At 43.1% G+C, this 22,111-nt stretch overlaps 1 protein-coding gene across 2 annotated transcripts in view; it reads right to left on the bottom strand.

Annotated features, from left to right (window-relative positions):
* Positions 1 to 22,111, bottom strand: part of INO80 (INO80 complex ATPase subunit) — a 357,091-nt gene that overhangs the window by 200,062 nt on the left and 134,918 nt on the right. For both annotated transcript variants that reach the window (XM_073609688.1, XM_073609689.1), the window contains exons 11-14: positions 15,312 to 15,379; positions 14,293 to 14,493; positions 10,143 to 10,223; positions 163 to 258 (exon numbers count right to left, since the gene is read on the bottom strand). In XM_073609688.1, the coding sequence (XP_073465789.1) occupies positions 163 to 258; positions 10,143 to 10,223; positions 14,293 to 14,493; positions 15,312 to 15,379 (446 nt within the window). The remainder of the gene's footprint in view (positions 1 to 162; positions 259 to 10,142; positions 10,224 to 14,292; positions 14,494 to 15,311; positions 15,380 to 22,111) is intronic.

Here is a 22,111-nt window from a genome sequence, read left to right as displayed (position 1 = left end):
TTATGACTTTATCTTGCAGGGAAATAAATAAAATAAACTGTCCAGCGATAAAGCAGTTGTTTAACAATGATGCATATAAAATTCAGTGCATTTATTATTTCATCTTTCAAATGTTTAATTAGCATGATTACATGGATAAATAAATGTTTGCTCTCCCCTTACCTTGAACCTGGGCACAAATCTTGAAAATTCCTGGTGCCAGTTGTTCAGGGTGGAGGCAGGTGAAATAACTAAAAAAGGGCCCCAGATATTTTCTCTCTGTATAAAGAAACACAAATGAAGATTGTTCTTTATTTCAAATAAATAACCTTGAACTCACAAAGAAATGAGCTTTGACATCAAAACTATCATTCCCCTGTGTGATGGGTACCTGACTTTACTATTCCACATAGCTGAAGGACACAGAGACATGTGAACATGTACTTACTACTGTACCCAAACACCTTGTGGTGCCTAAAAGTACAAATGCATGTCTTTAAATTGATCCCTATGTTCTTGGACATCCCCTGGAACACTGGGCCAAGAAAGTACACTAGGCCTTGTCTTTCCTCCAACTTAAAATTAAGCTCACCCCATCATTTAACTTCCAATTGACAAAGCCTCTATGGGCAATAGATGATCTGGTATTTGATCAGGGCTTAAAGTACACCTGTTCTAAAAAAGCTGTCTGTGTCTGGTTTTAACCAGTCTGGTTTTCAGTCATGGACTCTGAAAGTACGTTTTAAAAAAGGAAAAGTGGCAGAATTTCTCATCTGCATATGTGTTTCAATTTAGAGCATATGAAAGCACTGAAGCCAATGCATCAACATCCACAGTACTAACATTCTTAAAAAGCTTAATTCCGTTTTAGGTGTTAAACTTTTTGTCCGGAGGAATGTCTGTAGGTCAAAAAACTGCCCAGAGGAACTTATGCCCAAAGCTGGCATTTGATGAGGCCCAAACATCCACCTAGCAAAACATAGATTTTGCAAAAGCGTTTGACACACATACGGCTAATGTGTAAGATAAAGTCTACAGGCTTGGAAAGATCAGTTTGTAAATGGATAGAACACTGGCTAAAAGACAGGATTCAGAGAGTAGTAGTTAATGATTCGTACTCTAAATTGTCTAAGGTTATTAGTGGTGTATCCCAAGGTTTGGTGTTGGGACCCTTACTTTTTAATATCTTTATAAATTATATAGGGTCTGGGATTAAAAGTATGATTTTAGTCTTTGCAGATGATACCAAGCTATGCAGTGGAATAACGTCCTTACAGGATGTCTCCAACTTACAAGCCGACCTCAATGCACTGTTAATTAATTGGGAAACTATGTGGAAAATGAAGTTTAATGTTGATAAATGTAAAGTTATGCACTTGGGGGCTAAGAATAAGCATGCATCATACATACTAGGGGGAGTACAACTGGGGGAATCGATGGTGGAGAAGGATCTGGGGGTTTTGGTAGATCATAAGCTTAATAGCATGCAATGCCAAGCTGCGGTTTCCAAAGCGAGCAAAGTCCTTTCTTGTAAAAAGAGAGAGAGATATAACTTAGGCCCTGTACAAATCATTAGTAAGACCTCATTTGGAATATGCAGTTCAATTTTGGGCACCAGTTCTCAAACACAATATCAATGAATGGGAGAGAGTGCAGAGAAGGGCAACCAAACTGATAAGAGGCATGGAAGAGCTTTAGCTATGAGGAAAGATTAGAGGAAGTGAATTTATTCTTGATAAGAGGAGATTATGGTGGAATATGATCAAACTGTATAAATACATAAGGGGTCCATATAGTGAACTTGGTGTTGAGTTATTCACTTTAAAGGTCATCACAGAGGACAAGGGGGCACTCTTTACATCTAGAGGAAAAGAAATTTCCAAATACAGAAAGTTTACGTCACAGTAAGAGCTGTGAAAATGTGAAATAGACTCCCTCCAGAGGTGGTTCTAGCCAGCTCAGTAAATTGCTTTAAAAAAGGCCTTGATTCTTTCCTAAATGTACATAATATAACTGGGTACTAACATTGATGGGTAAAGTTCATCCAGGGAGTATGCGATTGCCTCTTGGGGGATCAGGAAGGATTTTTTTTCCCTGCTTTAAGCAGATTGGATTGTGCTTTTGCTGGGGTTTTTCGCCTTCCTCTGGATCAACTGTGGGTGTGGGATTGTATATGAGTTGTTTGATTTTTTTTTTATTGGTTGAACTAGATGGACTTGTGTCTTTTATCAACCTAACTATGTAACATGGATGGTGATTCGTAAGTATTTGAATTTATCATCAACTGTGATAGGACAAGATAGAGGAGCATCCAAGTTCAGTTGTCTGTCAATAGGGAAAAGTTAGCCCAATTTATTCTGAACCCTGAATACTCCCCAAAATCCTTAATAAGCAAAAAGGCAGCAGGCAGGGAGGAGTGCGGCATATGCCCTAAGTTTTTAAGTCAATGGATCATTAAGCCAGTGGGAACATGGGAAGGGATAAAGGGCAACCCTGCCCAGTTCCCCTGTATTTAAAAAAAAGTCAGAAATTACACCATTGGTTCTGTTACTAGCAGAGGAACCCTGTTACAACACAATAACCCAGGACACAAAGACAGGTCCAAAGCTAAATCTTATCAAGTAGTGGAAAAATATATACCCACTCCACTGAATCGAAGGCTTTTCTCATGTCTAACAACACTATCACTCTAGAATTGTAATTAGCATGTGTTATTTGAAGAGTAACAAACAACCTCCTGAGATTGATCTGAGCACAACTGCAAGGCAAAAAGCCAGTTTTGGATAATATCAGCAAATTAAAAACTGCCGTAAACTGAGTACAAGGGACTATTTGTGCGTCTGCTACTGTTCTGAAGGGTAACCATTTAGACCCGAAGATTTACAAAGGAGCAAAGGAGAAAATAGCAGTCTCAATCCCCTCCTTTTGATGTCCCACTCCACATTTTTGTTAAACCTCCCCCTTTTCAACCTCTCATTAAATGTTGATTATCCCGTTTATGCTGTACCATCTGGATTTTTGATTTTTTGGTGTTTTTCCCTTAAATTGAATATTGATTAATTGTATATGTTTTTACCTCTGAAGGGTGATGCGAATTATCTTCAGCAATTTGTTTCTTTTTATCCGGTTTTTAGAATATTAATATTTTTGAAAATATAAATTGCAAATATATTTCTGAAGCAATATTTAATTTGTCCACAAGATGGTGCTATGAAAGCTTCATGTTGCCCTATGTGTTCTGTGTTAACCAGCATCATGAGTACTTGACACTCCCCTTGTAATGCTTCAGTTTTTTTCGGCTCCAGGTATCCTAATTATGTAACCAATGGCTGAATTTCTTCGTTCTGCCGCTCAGGTATATAATGCGCATGCGCGGACGTGCCCCTGATGATGTCATTTCTGACGAAACAGCCGTAGGGTAAACACGCACATACGCACTGCGCATGCGCGGACTTTCGATATCTGTTGGAGCCGATTTTAAATTCCTTGCAAGGAACATGTTTTATGGATGCCTGCTTGGCAAATCTTAATAAAGGAGAGTTAAACCTTTTTACACTATTGGAGCGTTTCCTCTCTTTTTAATACTTACCACCGCTGTGAGCGACCTCTCCCCATTGGAGGCATTGGATGGCCGTCTGCTGTCGCCTGTTCATCGTTTCCGGACGGGACCCATTCACTGACAGGACAACACCTAAGTTGAGGTCTTCATGCCTTTCATTAAGGGCTGTCTGGTAAGCCTTTAATCTTTCTATGGTGACGGGTGACTATTGCGGTGGAAGTCACGGATTCATCTACACGGCGAATTCACTAATTTGTATTTATGGACACTATATGATTTTTGAATATTAAGCACGTCATTATCTAGTGTGATATGAGTCTGCGGTGGTGACAGTTGTGCATTTATCTTCACAGGAATTTTTTCAACACCCAGCTTGTTCTTATATTAGATTATGTATGGACAATATGTATGATTTTGATTTATTTCACCACTAGTGGATCACTATGCACTGCGGTTTCTTTTGTTAATGTTTGTTTTATATCCAGCGCTGCACTTTTCTTTATATATGCTTAGTGGTGCCCCCTATCAGGGTTATAGTGTCCAGCTGCAGGATACCTTTTCACAGTTTTTTTATATTCATATATTATTCATCTTTGCACACCTAGCGTGACTTTTTTCTTTAGAATTATTTTGTTTTTTTGATACACATTATTTGCTGCTGGTGTATCCGCAATGGATATTTTTGATTATAGGTCCCAGATTGTTACCAACACAGAAGGGGTCTTTGATGGTAATGATGACCCTAGGGATGACATAGGAGGTTGTTTTTTAAGATTAAAAAATTTGACCATCGCTGAGGTTCATACTAGATGGGACATAGCATATTTGGAGGAATATGTTAGATTAAATATGGTCCCCAGGAGCCTCCGATGGGATGTTAATCCCCAAAAAGAAGATAGTGAGATAGCTGAATGGTTCAAATATTTTAATGAGGCAGGAGTAAATTTCTTGCAATTTTTAATAGCAAAAAAGAAACGTAAATTGGCTACACTAGATTTAGAAATAATTAGTATTAAGAGTAAGTTAATGCCCTTCAAGGGTGAGTCAGAATATATGCAAAGATCAGAAGCTTTAAAGGGCATTTTGATCAAAAAATAAAGAAAAAAAGGAAATACAATAGAGATGTTAAAGACTATAGTGATAACGTAGTTTTTAGGTGGCAGGTTGTAACTCCCCCTGAACCGTCACCCTAACAGATCCACCATCTACTCCTGTAGTGAATGGTGGAGTTAATACACACCCGACTTCTCCCAAACCCCCAAGGGGGAGAATGGGTATGCAACAACATCAAGGCCATTCTAGAGCTAGAGGGGGAGGGAGAGGATCTCTTCCTCGCCCTACTCATCAGTCACCGCCACCTTGGAGACATTGGGAGGGACAACATACTTATTATAACCAGACGATGACATATGATCCTAGGAGAAATAATGATCCACAGAATCAATATGGTGTGGCCACTAGGAATAGATTCACTCCACTATCTAACAACAATAGAGGGCATAATTCAAGAGCAGGTGGGAGCTTTGATGTTCCCCATCCCTCCCTAAGTCAACGGGATTTTCAGAGGGCCAACAGAGGCGGCCAAAAAAGAAATGGGGACGGAAGAGAGGGAGCAGAGGGGGGAGGAAACTTCACTCCAAAGAGAAGGAGAACTTAGATGCCAGCGGTATCATTAATCTCAGTAATAAGGAATTATCCAAGGAAGAACTTTTAACCCTGAATAAGGGATTAAAATATGTCCCTACACGGAACCTTAATGAGTTCCAAATATTCATAGATGTACATAAATATACGCGGAAACTGAATATCAAAAGGTACATCATGAGCAATCCAGCTAGACAATTAGTGAGAGAAACCTCTACCATTGTCCATTCAAACTTGTCCAATGCCTCGCTTTTTAACCCCCCGGGAAATTTGGCTGCAAATGTCAATATTTTCCGGGATTTGGTTATTAAAGACTTGGCTAGTTTGAACATAAGGGCCACTCGATCCAAGCAGGATATTGCTGCAGGAATGGAATCACTTTGTAACAGGAAAGATATAGTGATTCGCCCCGCCGATAAGGGAGGGGCTATTGTCATTCTGGATAAGGAAGCTTACTCTAATGAGATGTTAAGGATCCTTTCGGATTCCGAGACATACTCTCCCTTATCGGCGGATCCCACATCCAAATTCAAACAAAATTTGAAAACACTTGTTCAGAAAGGTTCTGATATGGGCATTCTGAACAGGAAAGAGAAGGAATACCTGGTACCCTTGGCACCACGGTTACCAGTTATGTATATATTACCTAAGATACATAAAACTTTGATTAATCCCCCTGGGAGACCCATCATCAGTGGAATTGACTCTGTTACATCAAGAGTCGGGAAGTACATTGACAAGTACTTACAAGCACTGGTGATGGGGACCCCCTCTTTCTTAAAAGATACCAAGCATGTTATCAATCTACTTGGTGAGATAGAGTGGAAGTCAACATATTTACTGGTAACCGCAGATGTAGCATCGCTCTATACGGCCATTTCTCATCGTTTAGGTCACGAAGCAGTGCAACATTTTCTTTATCGAGACTCCGGTATCTCAATCACGCAAAGGAAATTCGTGTTGGAGCTATTGGATTTTTCGATGAAGCATAATTATTTCTGGTATAACGGTCTTTATTACCTACAGAAGAAGGGAGTGGCCATGGGAGCAAAATTTGCTCCCAGTATGGCCAACTTGTTCATGGCCAAGTGGGAGGAAGATGTGGTATTACATGACAGGCGTGATGAGCTTATTTTATGGAAAAGGTTCATTGATAATGTCCTTTTTATATGGGACGGGGACACTGAATCTGTTATGACCTTTTTGAACAATAATGATAGAGGCATTGTTCTCTCTCATGAGGTTAATCCCACCCAGATTAATTTTCTGGATTTAAAAATAACTATAGAAAATGGGAGGATCATCACATCCACATATTTTAAAACGACAGACAGGAACAGATATATTCCACTGGACTCTTGTCATCACCGTTCCTGGCTTTCAGCAGTTCCAAAAGGACAATTTTTGTGGCTCAGGCGCAATTGCACTAATTTGGAGGATTACAATAAAGAAGCTTTGGTTCTCAAATCCAGATTTTTGAACAAGGGCTATGATGGTCAGGCCCTTGATTCATTAATAATGCAAGTAGGCAATAGGGATCGTCCGACTCTCTTAACTGACAAATCACCACAAGTAGAGAACAGGGAGGATTTTGGCTTAGCTTTCTTGACCACTTACTCTAGCCAACATTGGGCCATTAAACGCATAATTAAAAGACATTGGCCTATCATTAAGAATGACAGGGTCTTGGGACCTTTTGTTGGCAGATAAACCCTGTGTGCTATTTAGAGGCGCCTCTAATCTTAGGCACTTCATAGCACCTAATGTCCCTGACCCGCCTACAAGGCCTACTTTCTTTGGAGACCTGAAGGGTTTTTATCCCTGTAAAAAATGTCAAATTTTCAGTATTAATGCATTCAGGGGGAGAAGATTAACTGAATTCACATCAGCAGGGGCAGGTACTACACATTTGATTAAATCTTTCATCACCTGTACTACGAAATGTGTAGTGTATCTTTTAAGGTGCCCTTGCGGGTTAGAATACGTAGGGCGCACCACTAGGAAGTTACAGGTGAGATTAGGTGAGCATGTTGCCAATATCCGAAGGGGCTTTGATAAACATAATGTTTTGAAACACTATGACCTCAAACACAATAGGGATCCCACAGGCACCTTGTTTTTTGCCCTCGAAAAATATATACCACACTGGCGAGGTAGCAATGGCAAACGTAGCATATCTAGAATTGAGACCAACTGGATATACAAATTAGGCTGCCATGTACCTATGGGTTTGAATGTGGAGTGGGACATCAATTGTTTCATCAATAATGGTTGAGTTCTCTTTCTCCTTTTGATGTCCCACTCCACATTTTTGTTAAACCTCCCCCTTTTCAACCTCTCATTAAATGTTGATTATCCTGTTTATGCTGTACCATCTGGATTTTTGATTTTTTGGTGTTTTTCCCTTGAACTGAGTATTGATTAATTTTATATGTTTTTACCTCTGAAGGGTGATGTGAATGATCTTCAGCAATTGGTTTCTTTTTATCCGGTTTTTAGAATATTAATATTTTTGAAAATATAAATTGCAAATATATTTCTGAAGCAATATTTAATTTGTCCACAAGATGGCGCTATGAAAGCTTCATGTTGCCCTATGTGTTCTAACTGTGTTAACCAGCATCATGAGTACTTGACACTCCCCTTGTAATGCTTCAGTTTTTTTCGGCTCCAGGTATCCTAATTATGTAACCAATGGCTGAATTTCTTTGTTCCGCCGCTCAGTTATATAATGCGCAGGCGCGGACATGTGGGCGTGCTCCTGATGATGTCATTTCTGACGAATCGGCTGTAGGGTAAACACGCACGTACGCACTGCGCGGACTTTCGATATCTGTTGGAGCCGATTTTAAATTCCTTGCAAGGAACATGTTTTATGGATGCCTGCTTGGCAAATCTTAATAAAGGAGAGTTAAACCTTTTTACGCTATTGGAGCATTTCCTCTCTTTTTAATACTTACCACCGCTGTGAGCGAACTCTCCCCATTGGAGGCATTGGATGGCCGTCTGCTGCTGCCTGTTCATCGTTTCTGGATGGGACCCATTCACCGACAGGACCACACCTAAGTTGAGGTCTTCATGCCTTTCATTAAGGGCTGTCTGGTAAGCCTTTAATCTTTCTATGGTGACGGGTGTCTATTGCGGTGGAAGTCAAGGATTCATCTACACAGCAAATTCACTCATTTGTATTTATGGACACTATATGATTTTTGAATATTAAGCACGTCATTATCTAGTGTGATATGAGTCTGCGGTGGTGACAGTTGTGCATTTATCTTCACAGGAATTTTTTCAACACCCAGCTTGTTCTTATATTAGATTATGTATTGACAATATGTATGATTTTGATTTATTTCACCACTAGTGGATCACTATGCACTGCGGTTTCTTTTGTTAATGTTTGTTTTATATCCAGCGCTGCACTTTTCTTTATATATTCTTTATATATAGTCTCAATCCCCTCCATATCTTTTTTAAACAACCCCCTATATTCCCTTCTCAATTAAGGAAGTTCAAAAGAAGACAGATAAGAGTGCATAGCAGTGTCTGTAAAAGGTCCTTGAGACATATACAAGGATTGAATTGTACAAAAGTAGACATGGCATTTGGTGTATCACTTACTACAGAACCCCGTGGTGTCCAAATGCTGGTTATAGATATTGGGTTATAGGCAGGCTGAACCAGATAAGCCTGCAGGCGGTCATTTTAATCTTAGTATTCAAATTGCTGCCTACACTGCATGAATTGCTGTTTACAGGCTCGCTCAATGAGGAGCAATGGATAAGAACGTAGGTATTCCTGACAATCTTTGCCAGTAATTTGTAGTGGAGGGATCATGCACGTAAAGATGCTCCGCCACTGTTACCTGATCTTCCATATACACTACCTTTTCCTCAGGAATTCTGGTAAAATCCTGTGTAAGTAGTGATGTATCCATATTATTTTTAGCCCAAGAGTGAGTTATCGCCAGCTGTCAACCTAATTTACATAATCTTCAAATCCATTGGGCATTCATTTTTCTGTACTTAATCCCAGACTGATATCCTAAATCAAGATTACCTTCCATGAGGGAATTATGGGAGATAGCCATCGGTAAGTACCTCACATCCTCAATCAGACGCAACTATCTACAGTGGACAGTACCATATCTATGCGTGATTATGTATGAGCCCTTCCTGAGTGATAGGAAAATACCCCCACTCCCTGGTTCCTCTGTCACCACACATCAATGAGATCATAGCTCTGGAACCATACCTTAGAGGGTAGAATACCCGATACACACCCTCACATATCCGGATCAGAATCTATAACCGTGTTAAAATCACCCATTATTAGCAGGGTACCTTCCTCTACAGAGACTATTGCAGCAAAAATATCATCCAGTTGCGTAAAAGGAAAGGGAGGGAGGATATATACATTCACAATACTCTATGTAAAAGTAAAAGCTTCAAAGACCAAGACAGGTGCTACCTCATGCTGAATGGTGGGAACCAGGCTGCAGAGATTTCTCACAAAGTAAGTCTTCAGTCTCTGGGAGTCTGTGCCTTCACTCTGGACCTGAAAAATGCTCCACCACTAACTAACAAAGTATACAAAAGTCTGGAAAGTGCCACAATGCGGAACATATTGCCAGATGGTTACATTCCAGGCAGGCACTGCAATCATCCAATCCAGTGGGGCCCAGGCATGGCCATATGAGGATATAGCAGGCTGTTTTTTGTTTTTTTTGCCAGTGTCCAAATTCTCCTCCAGGCAGCAGAATAACCCAATTTGAACCCTGTGTCCCTCAATGAATGAAAAATATTTGTTATTTAGTAGACACTCTAAACTGTTATGAGGAATTTATTGTGACATGACTGTGTAAAATGAGCCCAACTGCTTCCTTATTTATATTATTATTTTTTCTTTTACTAATGGTTCAACAACTGAAACATAACCTTAAAGAAATAAATAGCCTTACCTCAGCAAGGTGAGCCAACAGAGCAATGCTCTGCACAGTTTTTCCTAGGCCCATTTCATCAGCCAAGATTCCATTAATACCCTAAAAGAACAAAAATATGTTATGGCTATTAACTACTTGATTTGTGCTTGTGATGCAACTGATCCAATCATATCTAGAGGCAGTCTGAAAGAATTGTGCAAAGATAGCACATGAAACTCATTTCAACATATAATGAAATATTAAAGTGCAAAAAGTCAAACCTTTTTTTCTTTGGTTTGCTTTGGAGAGCCAAAGGAATAGGAATCCTCTCTTAGGCTGGGTTCACACCTATGCGAATTGGATGCGGGTTTCCCGGCATCCAATTCACATAGCAGGAGAATGTGATCGGCTCTCTATGGAGCTGGTTCACATGTCTCCGGGGCGGCGGCAGGAAACACTGCACAGAAACGCCGTGCATCTTTGCCTCCGTTTCAGAGCCGCACTCAGGCAAAGATTCTGCCCTGATTCGTCCCTGAAACGGAGAACAGGGACGGACAGCGTAGCTGTAAATCGAGCCTTAGGCTGGGTTCACACTGGTCCGACAAACGCTCCGACATTGGGAGCTCATGTCGCATGACGTGTGAAATTCAATGTTTCCCTATGGGAGCCGTCCTAACGACACAAGTCGTTCCGACTTTAGAAATGCTCCCTGTACTACTTTGGGCCAACTCTGATCCTACTTCAGCCCATTGACTATCATTGAAGTCGGATCAAAGTCGGATCGCCGTCTCGCATGATCCGACCTCGGCATGCGACTTGTGCTCAGATGATCTTGAGGGGGTACGCCGCGCCAAATTTTAAATAAAAAACCGGCATGGGTTTCCCCTCCAAGTCCATACCAGACCCTTATCCGAGCACGCAGCCCGGCCGGTCAGGAATGGGGGCGGGGACGAGTGAGCGCCCCCCCCCCCCCCCCCTGAACCGTACCAGGCCGCATGCCCTTAATATGGGGGGGTGGGTGCTTTGGGACAGTGGGGGTGCCCTGTGTGCCCGTCACCCCAAAGCACCTCATCCCCATGTTGATGAGGACAAGGGCCTCTTCCTGACAACCCTGACCGTTGGTTGTCAGGGTCTGCGGGCGGGGAGCTTATCGGAATCCGGGAGCCCCCTTTAATAAGAGGGCCCCCAGATCCCGGCCCCCCACCCTATGTGAATGAGTATGGGGTACCTACCCATTCACCTAGGGAAAAAGTGTCAATAAAAAAAAAACACTACACAGGTTTTTAAAGTAATTTATTAGACAGCTCCGGGGGTCTTCTTCTGACTTCGGGGGTCTCTCCGCACTCTCCGGTTTTCTGCAGGGCTCCTTCACTATCTTCTGCTCTTTTGCCGCTCTTTTGCTAGCGGTGGCCCAGACTTCTGCCTTCTGCCTTCTTGTCTTCTTCCCTTTTCTCTTCTTCCGATGTTGACACGACGCTCTCTCCAGCTGCAATGCTCTCTGAGCGCGCCGATGTGATTTATATAGGCGGTGACCCCGCCCCCTTATGCCGTCACAGTCCCTGGGCATGCTGGGACTTTGACGTTTTTGGGGCGTGGTCACCAGGTTATATTGACCACGCCCCCTTATGACGGCACAGTCCCAGCATGCCCGGGACAGTGACCTCATAAGGGGGCGGGGTCACCGCCTATATAAGTCCACTGCGGAGCGCTCAGAGAGCATTCCAGCTGGAGAGAGCGTCGTGTCAACATCGGAAGAAGAGAAGAGGGAAGAAGGCAGAAGTCCGGGCCACCGCTAGCAAAAGAGCTGCAGAAGATAGCGGAGGAGCCGGCAGAAGATCAGGACACCGGGAGGAGACGCCACAGAGACCCCCGAAGTCGGAAGAAGACCCCCGAAGTCGGAAGAAGACCCCGGAGCTGCCTAATAAATTACTTTAAAAACCTGTGTACTGTGTTTTTTCATTGACACTTTTTTCCCTAGGTGAATGGGTAGGGGTACGATGTACCCCATACTCATTCACAAAGGGTAGGGGGCCGGGATTTGGGGGGCCCCTCATTAAAGGGGGCCCCCGGATTCCGATAAGCCCCCCGCCCACAGACCCCGACAACCAACGGCCAGGGTTGTCGGGAAGAGGCCCTTGTCCTCATCAACATGGGGCTTCATGTCGCAGAGCAAAGTCGGATCCAAAGTAGGACGGCTGTCGTGTCGCACCAGTGTGAACCCAGCCTTACTGCTGCTGTAATCACCATGTCTGATGTCAAAAGTCGGATGGTTAGGACAAGGATCCTACTTTGATCCGAAGGCTGGGTTCACACTATACTACACGACAGTAGTACGACTTTCATCCTACTTTGCTCTGCGACATCAGTCCCACATTGGTCCTACATTGATCCTACTTTGGTCCTACATCCATCCGACTTTCATGAACAGGATACTACTTTTATCTGACTTTTCAGATAGTACACTTGTCCTTTGACCAATCAAAACTAACACACAATGGGAGGGGCTACAGCAGGGGACAAGAAAAATAACACAATGTCGGATGCCAAAGTCAGATGGTTAGGACAAGGATCCAACTATGATCCTACTTCAATGAAAGTCAATGGGCTGAAGTAGGATCAAAGTCAGACCAAAGTAGTACAGGGAGCATTTATAAAGTCGGACCGACTTGTGTCGGACCAGTTAAGACAGCTCCCATAGGGAAACATTGAATTTCACACGTCATGCAACATGTCTTAACTGGTCCGACACAAGTTGGTCCGACTTTGAAAAATGCTCCCTGTACTACTACCGGCATGCCCCGGGACTGTAACCTCATAAGGGGGCGGGGTCACCGCCTATATAAGTCCATTGCGGAGTGCTCAGAGAGCATTCCAGCTGGAGAGAGCGTCGTGTCAACATCGGAAGAAGACAAGAGGGAAGAAGACAAGAGGGAAGAAGACAATAAGGCAGAAGACAAGAAGGCAGAAGACAAGAAGGCAGAAGTCCGGGCCACCACTAGCAAAAGAGCTGCAGAAGATAGCGGAGGAGCCGGCAGAAGATCAGGACACCGGGAGGAGACGCCGGGGAGACCCCCGAAGTCAGAAGAAGACCCCCGGAGTCGGAAGAAGACCCCCAAAGTCGGAAGAAGACTTATTAAAGGGGGCTCCCGGATTCCGATAAGCCCCCCACACGCAGACCCCGACAACCAACGGCCAGGGTTGTCAGGAAGAGGCCCTTGTCCTCATCAACATGGGGACAAGGTGCTTTGGGGTGGGAGGGGCCGCAGGGCGCCCCCCCTGCCCCAAAAGACCCACCCCCCCATGTTGAGGGCATGCGGCTTGGTACGGTTCAGGAGGGGGGGGGGGGGGGGGCGCTCGCTTGTCCCCCCTCCATTCCTGACCAGTAGGGCTGCGTGCTCGGATACAAGTCGCATGCCGAAGTCGGATCATGCGAGACGGCAATCTGACTCTGATCCGACTTCAATGATAGTCAATGGGCTGAAGTAGGATCAAAGTCGGACCAAAGTAGTACAGGGAGCTTTACTAAAGTCGGAACAGTTAGGACGGCTCCCATAGGGAAACACTGAATTTCACACGTCATGCGACATGAGCTCCCAATGTCGGAGCGTTTGTCGGACCAGTGTGAACCCAGCCTTACTAAAACTGGAGAGTGCAAAATCTGGTGCATCTCTGCACAGAAACCAGTCAGCTGTCAGGTTTTTTTTGTCAAAGCCTAATTGAACAAGCTGAAGAAAAGAAGTTGATTGGCTACCATGCACAGCTGCAACAGATTTTGCGCTCTCCAGATTTAGTAAATCTCCTCCTTACTGTCACCAACAGAAGATTTTGCCAAAATCCGTATATAAGTGACAACCTAATATGTTGGATTTTCCCTAATTTTCAGTCCTAGTTACAATGATCATTTAGAAGGGAGAGTGAATTTTACCAGAACACAGCCCGTCAAAAAATGGGCTTTAGATACATTTGTTTAAAAAGTTAGTTAATCTTAGTGAAAGTTCACTAAACTCCATCTGAAATTATGAAATCAAGTGGCATTTTAATTTACTTTTTGTTGTTCCTTGAACAACAAGCATAACATACAAAATGCTTCAACAAGCATTACATACAATAAAACACAATTGAATCCCTTAAATAATTAGTACAATGAAATTATTCACAATTCATTACACAATCAGTGATTTTAACTCACCTGTTCATAAAGATTTGCCAGCCAATTCATGCCTTTAAGTTGGTAGCCTTTAAGTTTCCCACTGAAAATTGTGGGCTGGGGTATATCCTCCCCTGCTCTTATTGAGGGATTAGCCAGACTGTAACTCTCTCCAAAGCTTGATTGAGCCACCCGTAAAGCTGCTGCTCTGCTTTCCTTGGCATCTTCATCAAACGATCTGGTCTAGAAAGTAGTATATGTCTCAAAATAAGTGCTGGGTGACTTATGATCTTCAAGCTCTTGTAAACTGAATAATAAGGCTTAAAGAGGAACTTCACTCTGTATTGAAAAAAATTAAGTCTGCAGCTACAATTACTGTAGCTGCTGACTTTGAAAAACATGTACTTATAAGCCCATTGAGTCCAGCACTAGCCTTCAAGAACCCGAAGTCTTCAGTTCCGTGCCACCATCTTGGATTCAGGAGCCAACTCTGACTTCCTGATCAGTCGCAGCCAGCCCCCTACTACACATGCGCCAGATCAAGGGGCACAGGGAGACTGGTTCTGTAGCCTCTTAGGATGTGTGATATGCATCCCAGGAGGCTGTTGGGGAAGGGGGACATTACCCTTGCCTAGGCAAGGAATAAAAAAATGGTAGTATATACCTGCTGTAAAAAAGTACTTGTTACCAAAAAAAAACCTAAATGTACAACAGCGAGGGTTGAGATTATTTTATGTCTTATATGTGAGTGAAGATCCACTTTAAAAAAACAGAATAAAATTCATACATGCAATTAAAGCTAATAACAAATTCCACAAATAATAAGTAAGAAAACGTGACAGCTAATTAAATGATATCATCTATACATATTGCCTCCTCGTAATGACTGCTCTGCAGAGTGCATCAGCTAAAGTAGCAATTTTTCGAAAGAAGATCATTAAAATAGGAATCATGACTGCCTACCCTAAAAAAAGAAAATAATAGTTTCCTAAAACATAACAATAAATTAAACTAGTTAACAAAAAAAGACCACCCATGAACAACAGCAATAGGAATCTCACCTGTGCCTGGTGTATCCTAAAAGCCTCCTCTGCATTCTTCAACGCTTGGGATTTGAAATAGTCACTGTCTGAAATCACAAAAGTTAGCAGACTGAGTCTAAGTACTAACTAGTCATGATGATGATGTTTTTTTTTTTGTTTGTTTTTTTAAACAAAGAAGGTTTACAAGCCTAAAAGATTTGCATAGTAAGGACGGCACTTCCAAGTTGTATTCTACAAACTGAAAAGATCCAGTATAATATTAATTTGCTACCAACACCTCAAAAGTATCTGAACTACAGGTAAATAAAATAAACATGAGTTGGGCACCACTACAGATTTTGTCAGACCTCTCCAGGAACATCCTACGGAGATGTGCTGTTTTTCAGTCTTTATTAGACAAACTTCCAGCCATGGGTGCAACATACCGATGGGGCTGTCTGCTCCACCTCATCATCTAAAGGACAGGGAGGTCTTTGTGGTATGGACCCCAACTGACATTCTTCCTCTACTTGAAACACCACAACCCCGCAGGATCAGGGAGAATCGTCCGAGACCACCATGAACACAGCTACTTTTCACAGTATCAACATGCCACTTCAGAACCCTGAAGGCTGACTACTGCCAAAAGCACCTGGACCAGCAAGGCTGAGCAGTGAATTTCTTCCTCCAGGTTCCAGATGCACACCCGTTCTCCAAGAGACAAGTAACAGCAACTGTACCACGAGCGAAGAATTTTTTTATTTTTAGGTTTTTTGTTTTGCATACACTACCTCCATTTCCCATTTCCCTTATATACCTGGTGACCATATTTAGTAGATGGCAGCTACTTAAAGCGGAGTTCCAGTCCCCCAAATGTTTTTTTTAAACACTGATCTGTAATTTTTAGAACCTGTAAATGAACATTTCTAACATATCATATTTTTTGCGATTTTACTTTCTTGAAAAAGTTTGTTTCTCACAGATCTCGGAAGCAGGCAGGTTCTATTTTAGCTGTGGGCACCTGAAGCCCTCCTGTGTTCATTTCCTGGATATCTGTGCAGCTGGCTACCCAGCATGCACCTCACAATCTCGAGGCCATCCTTCTTCCTGACAGGTTGCCATAGCAATGTTGGCGTTGGCAAAAGTTTTGTCCCATTGTTATAGCAACCTGTCAATCAGAGGAGAGGAGAGGAAGGTAATAGAAATTGGATATCCCGTCCACGTCATTTCCCCTCAGCAAATAACGCGAGATTTCAGCAGTAGGCGATTTGCAAGGACTCCTGAGAAACATGATGCTGCTATCCCAGGAACCCTTGCAAATCGCCTAGTGATGTAATCGACTAGGTGGGGACGGGCGTAAGTAAAATAGAAATACCAGAAAAAAAGGGTATTTCCAAGCATAAAAAAAATAAATAAAAAGAATATTGTGAAAAGGATGAGCTAAGGGGATGCAATACAGACAAAGTGCAGAAAATGGGTGGAACTCAGCTTTAAGTTTATATTTATGCACCACAGGGAGCCCATATTGCTAGACCTGAACTCATGAAAATAGACAGATTTGGTTGCACCCATTCAATCTGACTCCCACACACTTATACTGAACTGAGGCCCGAAGTAGTATGGGGTTTTCCTGTGATGTTGTTTGGAATGTTATTTGTTTTCCCTAACATACATAACATCGGTATAAACACCTAGATTGCGTTATTGAGATTTGCCAGACTGGTGCAACTTTTGCTGCTCCCACAGTAAATGTACTGTACACTTAACACCTACTGTAAGATGGCACTAGGTCGGCAAGCCTATGAACCCACCTTTCTTCTCTGATTACAGTTTGCAGATTTTACTTGCTTTTCTGACTGCATTGTGTCTATGAAAGAAAGTAGAATTTTCTGACCTTACTATATTTGTTTTAACTACATATCATTTAAAGTCCATATTTTGGTCACCAGCCCCACTCAGTTCAATTTCAGAGAGCATTCCAAGGAAAGTTATCTCCTTTACCTTCCCAGTTTATAATTCCTGACAGGGTCCATAAACACCTTTACCTTATGATCTCCAATGCTTAGGATCACTATACTGTATGTCATACTGGGAGCAATGGGATCCACCTCTGTTTAATATGCTAAGGACTGTACTTAATTTCTTTTCATCCAGCATGCTGGGAGCTCCCTTTCCCCATGTTCTTCCATTAACCCACAATTAGGCCTTCCCAGGGTATTGGTTAGTTTGACTTATGGACATTGGGTTTCACTAACCACCCCAGACGTATACCCACACTTTGTGCTGAAGGCCCACAGTCTTTAAAAAGAATACTGTACTAAACAAACTTGAGTCTCAGCTTAAAAAAAAAAAAAAAATAAACAGTATCTGTTCAAAAAACAACTGAATAGTAAATGCATCTCAAACTTGCTCAGACAGATACATTACCAGGCCCAGACTGGCCATAAGGCACACCAGCATTTGCTCGGTGGGCCAGGGCCGAATGTACAAGACCTGGCTAATGTGACAGCGTGAACTGTGGATTATCAGGTAACAAAACTTTGAATGCCACCTTTGCTCTAGGGGTCAGTATTTTAGTCCATTTTTGATTGTGGAACCTCCTGTGATTAAAAAGTGGAAATTTTAAGGTTACCTCTGTGCTTTGTATTATGCAGATCTCCTTGTATAGAGTGATTTGTCATTATCACACACCTTTCGTAAAATGGTACAGGACCACCCCTGATTCCAGGGAGGATGCCACCATCACTACCAATTAGAAATGAGGAATATTGGGTACTAAAAGGACATTATCTTGGATACCATTTTGTTCTGGGGGTTAGTATCTTAATCTCTCCCTTTTTCCAGTTGTAGTGCCTCTTGTGATTAATGCATGGAAACTTTTTGGTGACTTTTGTGTTTTTTATTATGCAGATATTGCCCCCATTGAGTAATGAAGCGGTTAGCCTATCTGGTTACTACATCCCTTGTCATATATAATGCTTGAGCGATAATGGACGGCCTCCATTTTCCAACATAAGCGTATATGCCCTTAGGTAGCAATGTTTCCTTATTGGCCATAGTCTAATCTTGGGTATCATTATCTGTGTGGAAGGCCCACCATATAGGTATGTTTTTGCTGATGTGTAATATTTTTGCTTCCAGACAGTGTAATTAGATACAATCTATATATTATTATTGGTTTCCTGTCGTGTCCTTCCTTATTCCATCTGGACGGACTGGTAGACCATTTGATGATGTGACCTCTAACATTTTAGCACACTTACTTGACTACATGTATGTAATCTACAGTTGGGGCCTCCGACATGCTCATATATGTCTGACATGTATGGAATGGTTCTACATATGTTGTGCTAGTCCATCAAGTGCAACCTATGTGTGTGATTATATGTCGGTATTACGTTGTATATCTGTCAGGGCTGGCTCAGCCCTTCCTTCTCTGAGCTGGTCTCTCAGCTGTCGGCTAATTGCCAGCTCTCTTCTCTCTCCACAGTTAATCAGCTGTTGTGGATCTGCTCGTCAGTCCCTCCTACTTAAAGACATCCAGCTCACTTCTTTCCTGCCTTCGCCTTGGTCACATCACAAGAAACCATTTCCTGCGTTCCTGTTTAAAGACTGGCTTGCTGACATCCCTTCTGGCTCCTTATCCGGCTTGCTGTTCCTCCACTTGGATCCCTGACTTCTGGCCTGGCTGATTACCCGATCTGGTTACTGAACTCTGGCTTGGCTGACTACCCGATCCGGTTACTGGACTACGCTTACTCTATTTACCTTTTTATTTTTATTAATAAACAAGTGTGATTTAACTGTACTTCTGTCTTGGTCTGGTTCGTGGTTTCTGACAATATCCCTGTATGTTGCGGTTGTTCAGGAGCTTATCTAATAGTTTTTTGAAACTATCGATGCCCCCCCGCTGAGACCACCGCCTGTGGAAGGGAATTCCACATCCTTGCCGCTCTTACAGTAAAGAACCCTCTACGTAGTTTAAGGTCAAACCTCTTTTCTTCTCATTTTAATGAGTGGCCACGTATGTTGTTAAACTCCCGTCCGCAAAAAATTGTTATCCCTATTGTTGGGTCACCAGTATGGTAATCTGAATTCATATCCCCTCTCAAGCATCTCTTCTGCAGAGAGAATACGTTCAGTGCTTGCAACCTTTCTTCATAACTAATGTACTCCAGACCCTTTATTAGCTTTGTTGCCCTCCTTTGTACTCGCTCCACTTCAAGGTACATCCTTCCTGAGGACTGGTGCCCAGAATTTGACAGCATACTCCAGGTGCGGCCAGACCAGAGTCCTGTAGAGTGGGAGAGTTATCGCTTTATTCCTGGAGTTGACCACTTTTTTAACCACTTGCCGACCGCCTCACGCAGATATACTGAGGCAGAATGGCACGGGAAGGCAGAATCACGTACCTGTATGTGATCTGCCTGCCGCGGGCGGGGGGTCCGATCGGAACCCCCCCCGGTGCTCGAGGCGGTTGGCTTCTGCTTGGGAGCGATGAGAGGTGAGGGGGAGACCATCCATTCGTGGCCCCCCCTCGCGATCGCTCCCAGCCAATCAGGTTCTTCCTCTGCTGCTGTATGCTAAACAGCAGCAAAGGAAATGATGTCATCTCTCCTCGGCTCGGTATTTTCCGTTCCGGCGCCTAGGAGAGAAGACTTCACTGTAAGTGCACAACACATACACACTCAGTACAACATGCCAGGCACACAATACACCCCCGATCCTCCCCTGATCACCCCCCAATCACCCTTCCCCCCCCCCCCCCCCCCCCCCGTCACACTGACACCAAGCAGTTTTTTTTTTTCTGATTACTGCATTGGTGTTAGTTTGTGACAGTTAGTGTGGTAGGGCAGTTAGTGTTAGCCCCCTTTAGGTCTAGGATAACCCCCTAACCCCCCCAATAAAGTTTTAACCCCTTGATCACCCCCCCGTCGCCAGTGTCACTAAGCGATCATTTTTCTGATCGCTGTATTAGTGTCACTGGTGACGCTCGTTAGTGAGGTAAATATTTAGGTTTGCCGTCAGCGTTTTATAGCGTCAGGGACCCCCATATACTATCTAATAAATGTTTTAACCCCTCGATTGCCCCCTAGTTAACCCTTTCACCAGTGATCACCGTATAACCGTTACGGGTGACGCTGGTTAGTTCGTTTATTTTTTATGGTGTCAGGGCACCCGCCGTTTATTATATATTATATAAAGGTTTAGCCCCCTGATCGCCCGGCGGTGATATGCATCGCCCCAGGCAGCGTCAGGTTAGCGCCAGTACCGCTAACACCCGCGCACGCAGCGTACGCCTCCCTTAGTGGTATAGTATCTGGACGGATCAATATCTGATCCGATCAGATCTATACTAGCATCCCCAGCAGTTTAGGGTTCCCAAAAACACAGTGTTAGCGGGATCAACCCAGATACCTGCTAGTGCAGTATCGATCGATCACTGTCACTTACAAAACACTAAACGCATATCTGCAGCGTTCGCAGAGTCAGGCCTGCTTCCAGCGATCGCTAACAGTTTTTTTGGTAGCGTTTTGGTGAACTGGCAAGCACTAGCCCCAAGCAGCGTCAGGTTAGCGCCAGTATCGCTAACACCCACACACACACTGTACACCTCCCTTAGTGGTATAGTATCTGAACGGATCAATATCTGATCCGATCAGATCTATACTAGAATCCCCAGCAGTTTAGGGTTCCCAAAAACACAGTGTTAGCGGGATCAACCCAGATACCTGCTAGCACCTGCGTTTTGCCCCTCCGCCCGGCCCAGCCCAGCCCACCCAAGTGCAGTATCGATCGATCACTGTCACTTACTAAACGCATAACTGCAGCGTTCGCAGAGTCAGGCCTGATCCCTGCGATCACTAACAGTTTTTTTTTTGGTAGCATTTTGGTGAAGTGGCAAGCACCAGTGGCCTAGTACACCCCGGTCGTAGTCAAACCAGCACTGCAGTAACACTTGGTGATGTGGCGAGTCCCATAATTGCAGTTCAAGCTGGTGAGGTGGCAAGCACAAGTAGTGTCCCGCTGCCACCAAGAAGAAGACAAACACAGGCCCGTCGTGCCCATAGTGCCCTTCCTGCTGCATTCGCCAATCCTAATTGGGAACCCACCGCTTCTGCAGCACCCGTACTTCCCCCATTCACATCCCCAACCAAATGCAGTCGGCTGCATGAGAGGCATTTTTATGTCCTCCTGAGTACCCCTACTCGACGAACCCCCCCCAAAAAAGATGTCATGTCTGCAGCAAGCGCGGATATAGGCGTGACACCCGCTATTATTGTCCCTCCTGTCCTGACAATCCTGGTCTTTGCATTGGTGAATGTTTTAAACGCTACCATACAATAGTTGAGTATTAGCGTAGGGTACAGCATTGCACAGACTAGACACACTTTCACAGGGTCTCCCAAGATGCCATTGCATTTTGAGAGACCCGAACCTGGAACCGGTTACAGCTATAAAAGTTAGTTACAAAAAAAAGTGTAAAAAAACAAAAACAAAAACAAAAAAAAAGATATAAAATAAAAAAAAATAGTTGTCGTTTCATTGTTCTTTCTCTCTCTATTCTCTCTCTATTGTTCTGCTCTTTTTTACTGTATTCTATTCTGCAATGTTTTATTGTTATTGTTATTATGTTTTATCATGTTTGCTTTTCAGGTATGCAATTTTTTATACTTTACCGTTTACTGTGTTTTATTGTTAACCATTTTTTTGTCTTCAGGTACGCCATTCACGACTTTGAGTGGTTATCACAGAATGATGCCTACAGGTTTAGATATCATCTTGGTATCATTCTTTTCAGCCAGCGGTCGGCTTTCATGTAAAAGCAATCCTAGCAG

The sequence above is a fragment of the Aquarana catesbeiana genome, linkage group LG13 (assembly GCF_042186555.1).
Source record: "Aquarana catesbeiana isolate 2022-GZ linkage group LG13, ASM4218655v1, whole genome shotgun sequence".
NCBI lineage: Eukaryota > Metazoa > Chordata > Amphibia > Anura > Ranidae > Aquarana > Aquarana catesbeiana.
Note: the sequence above shows the minus strand (reverse complement) of the source record. Positions and strands in the feature narration are given on the sequence as shown.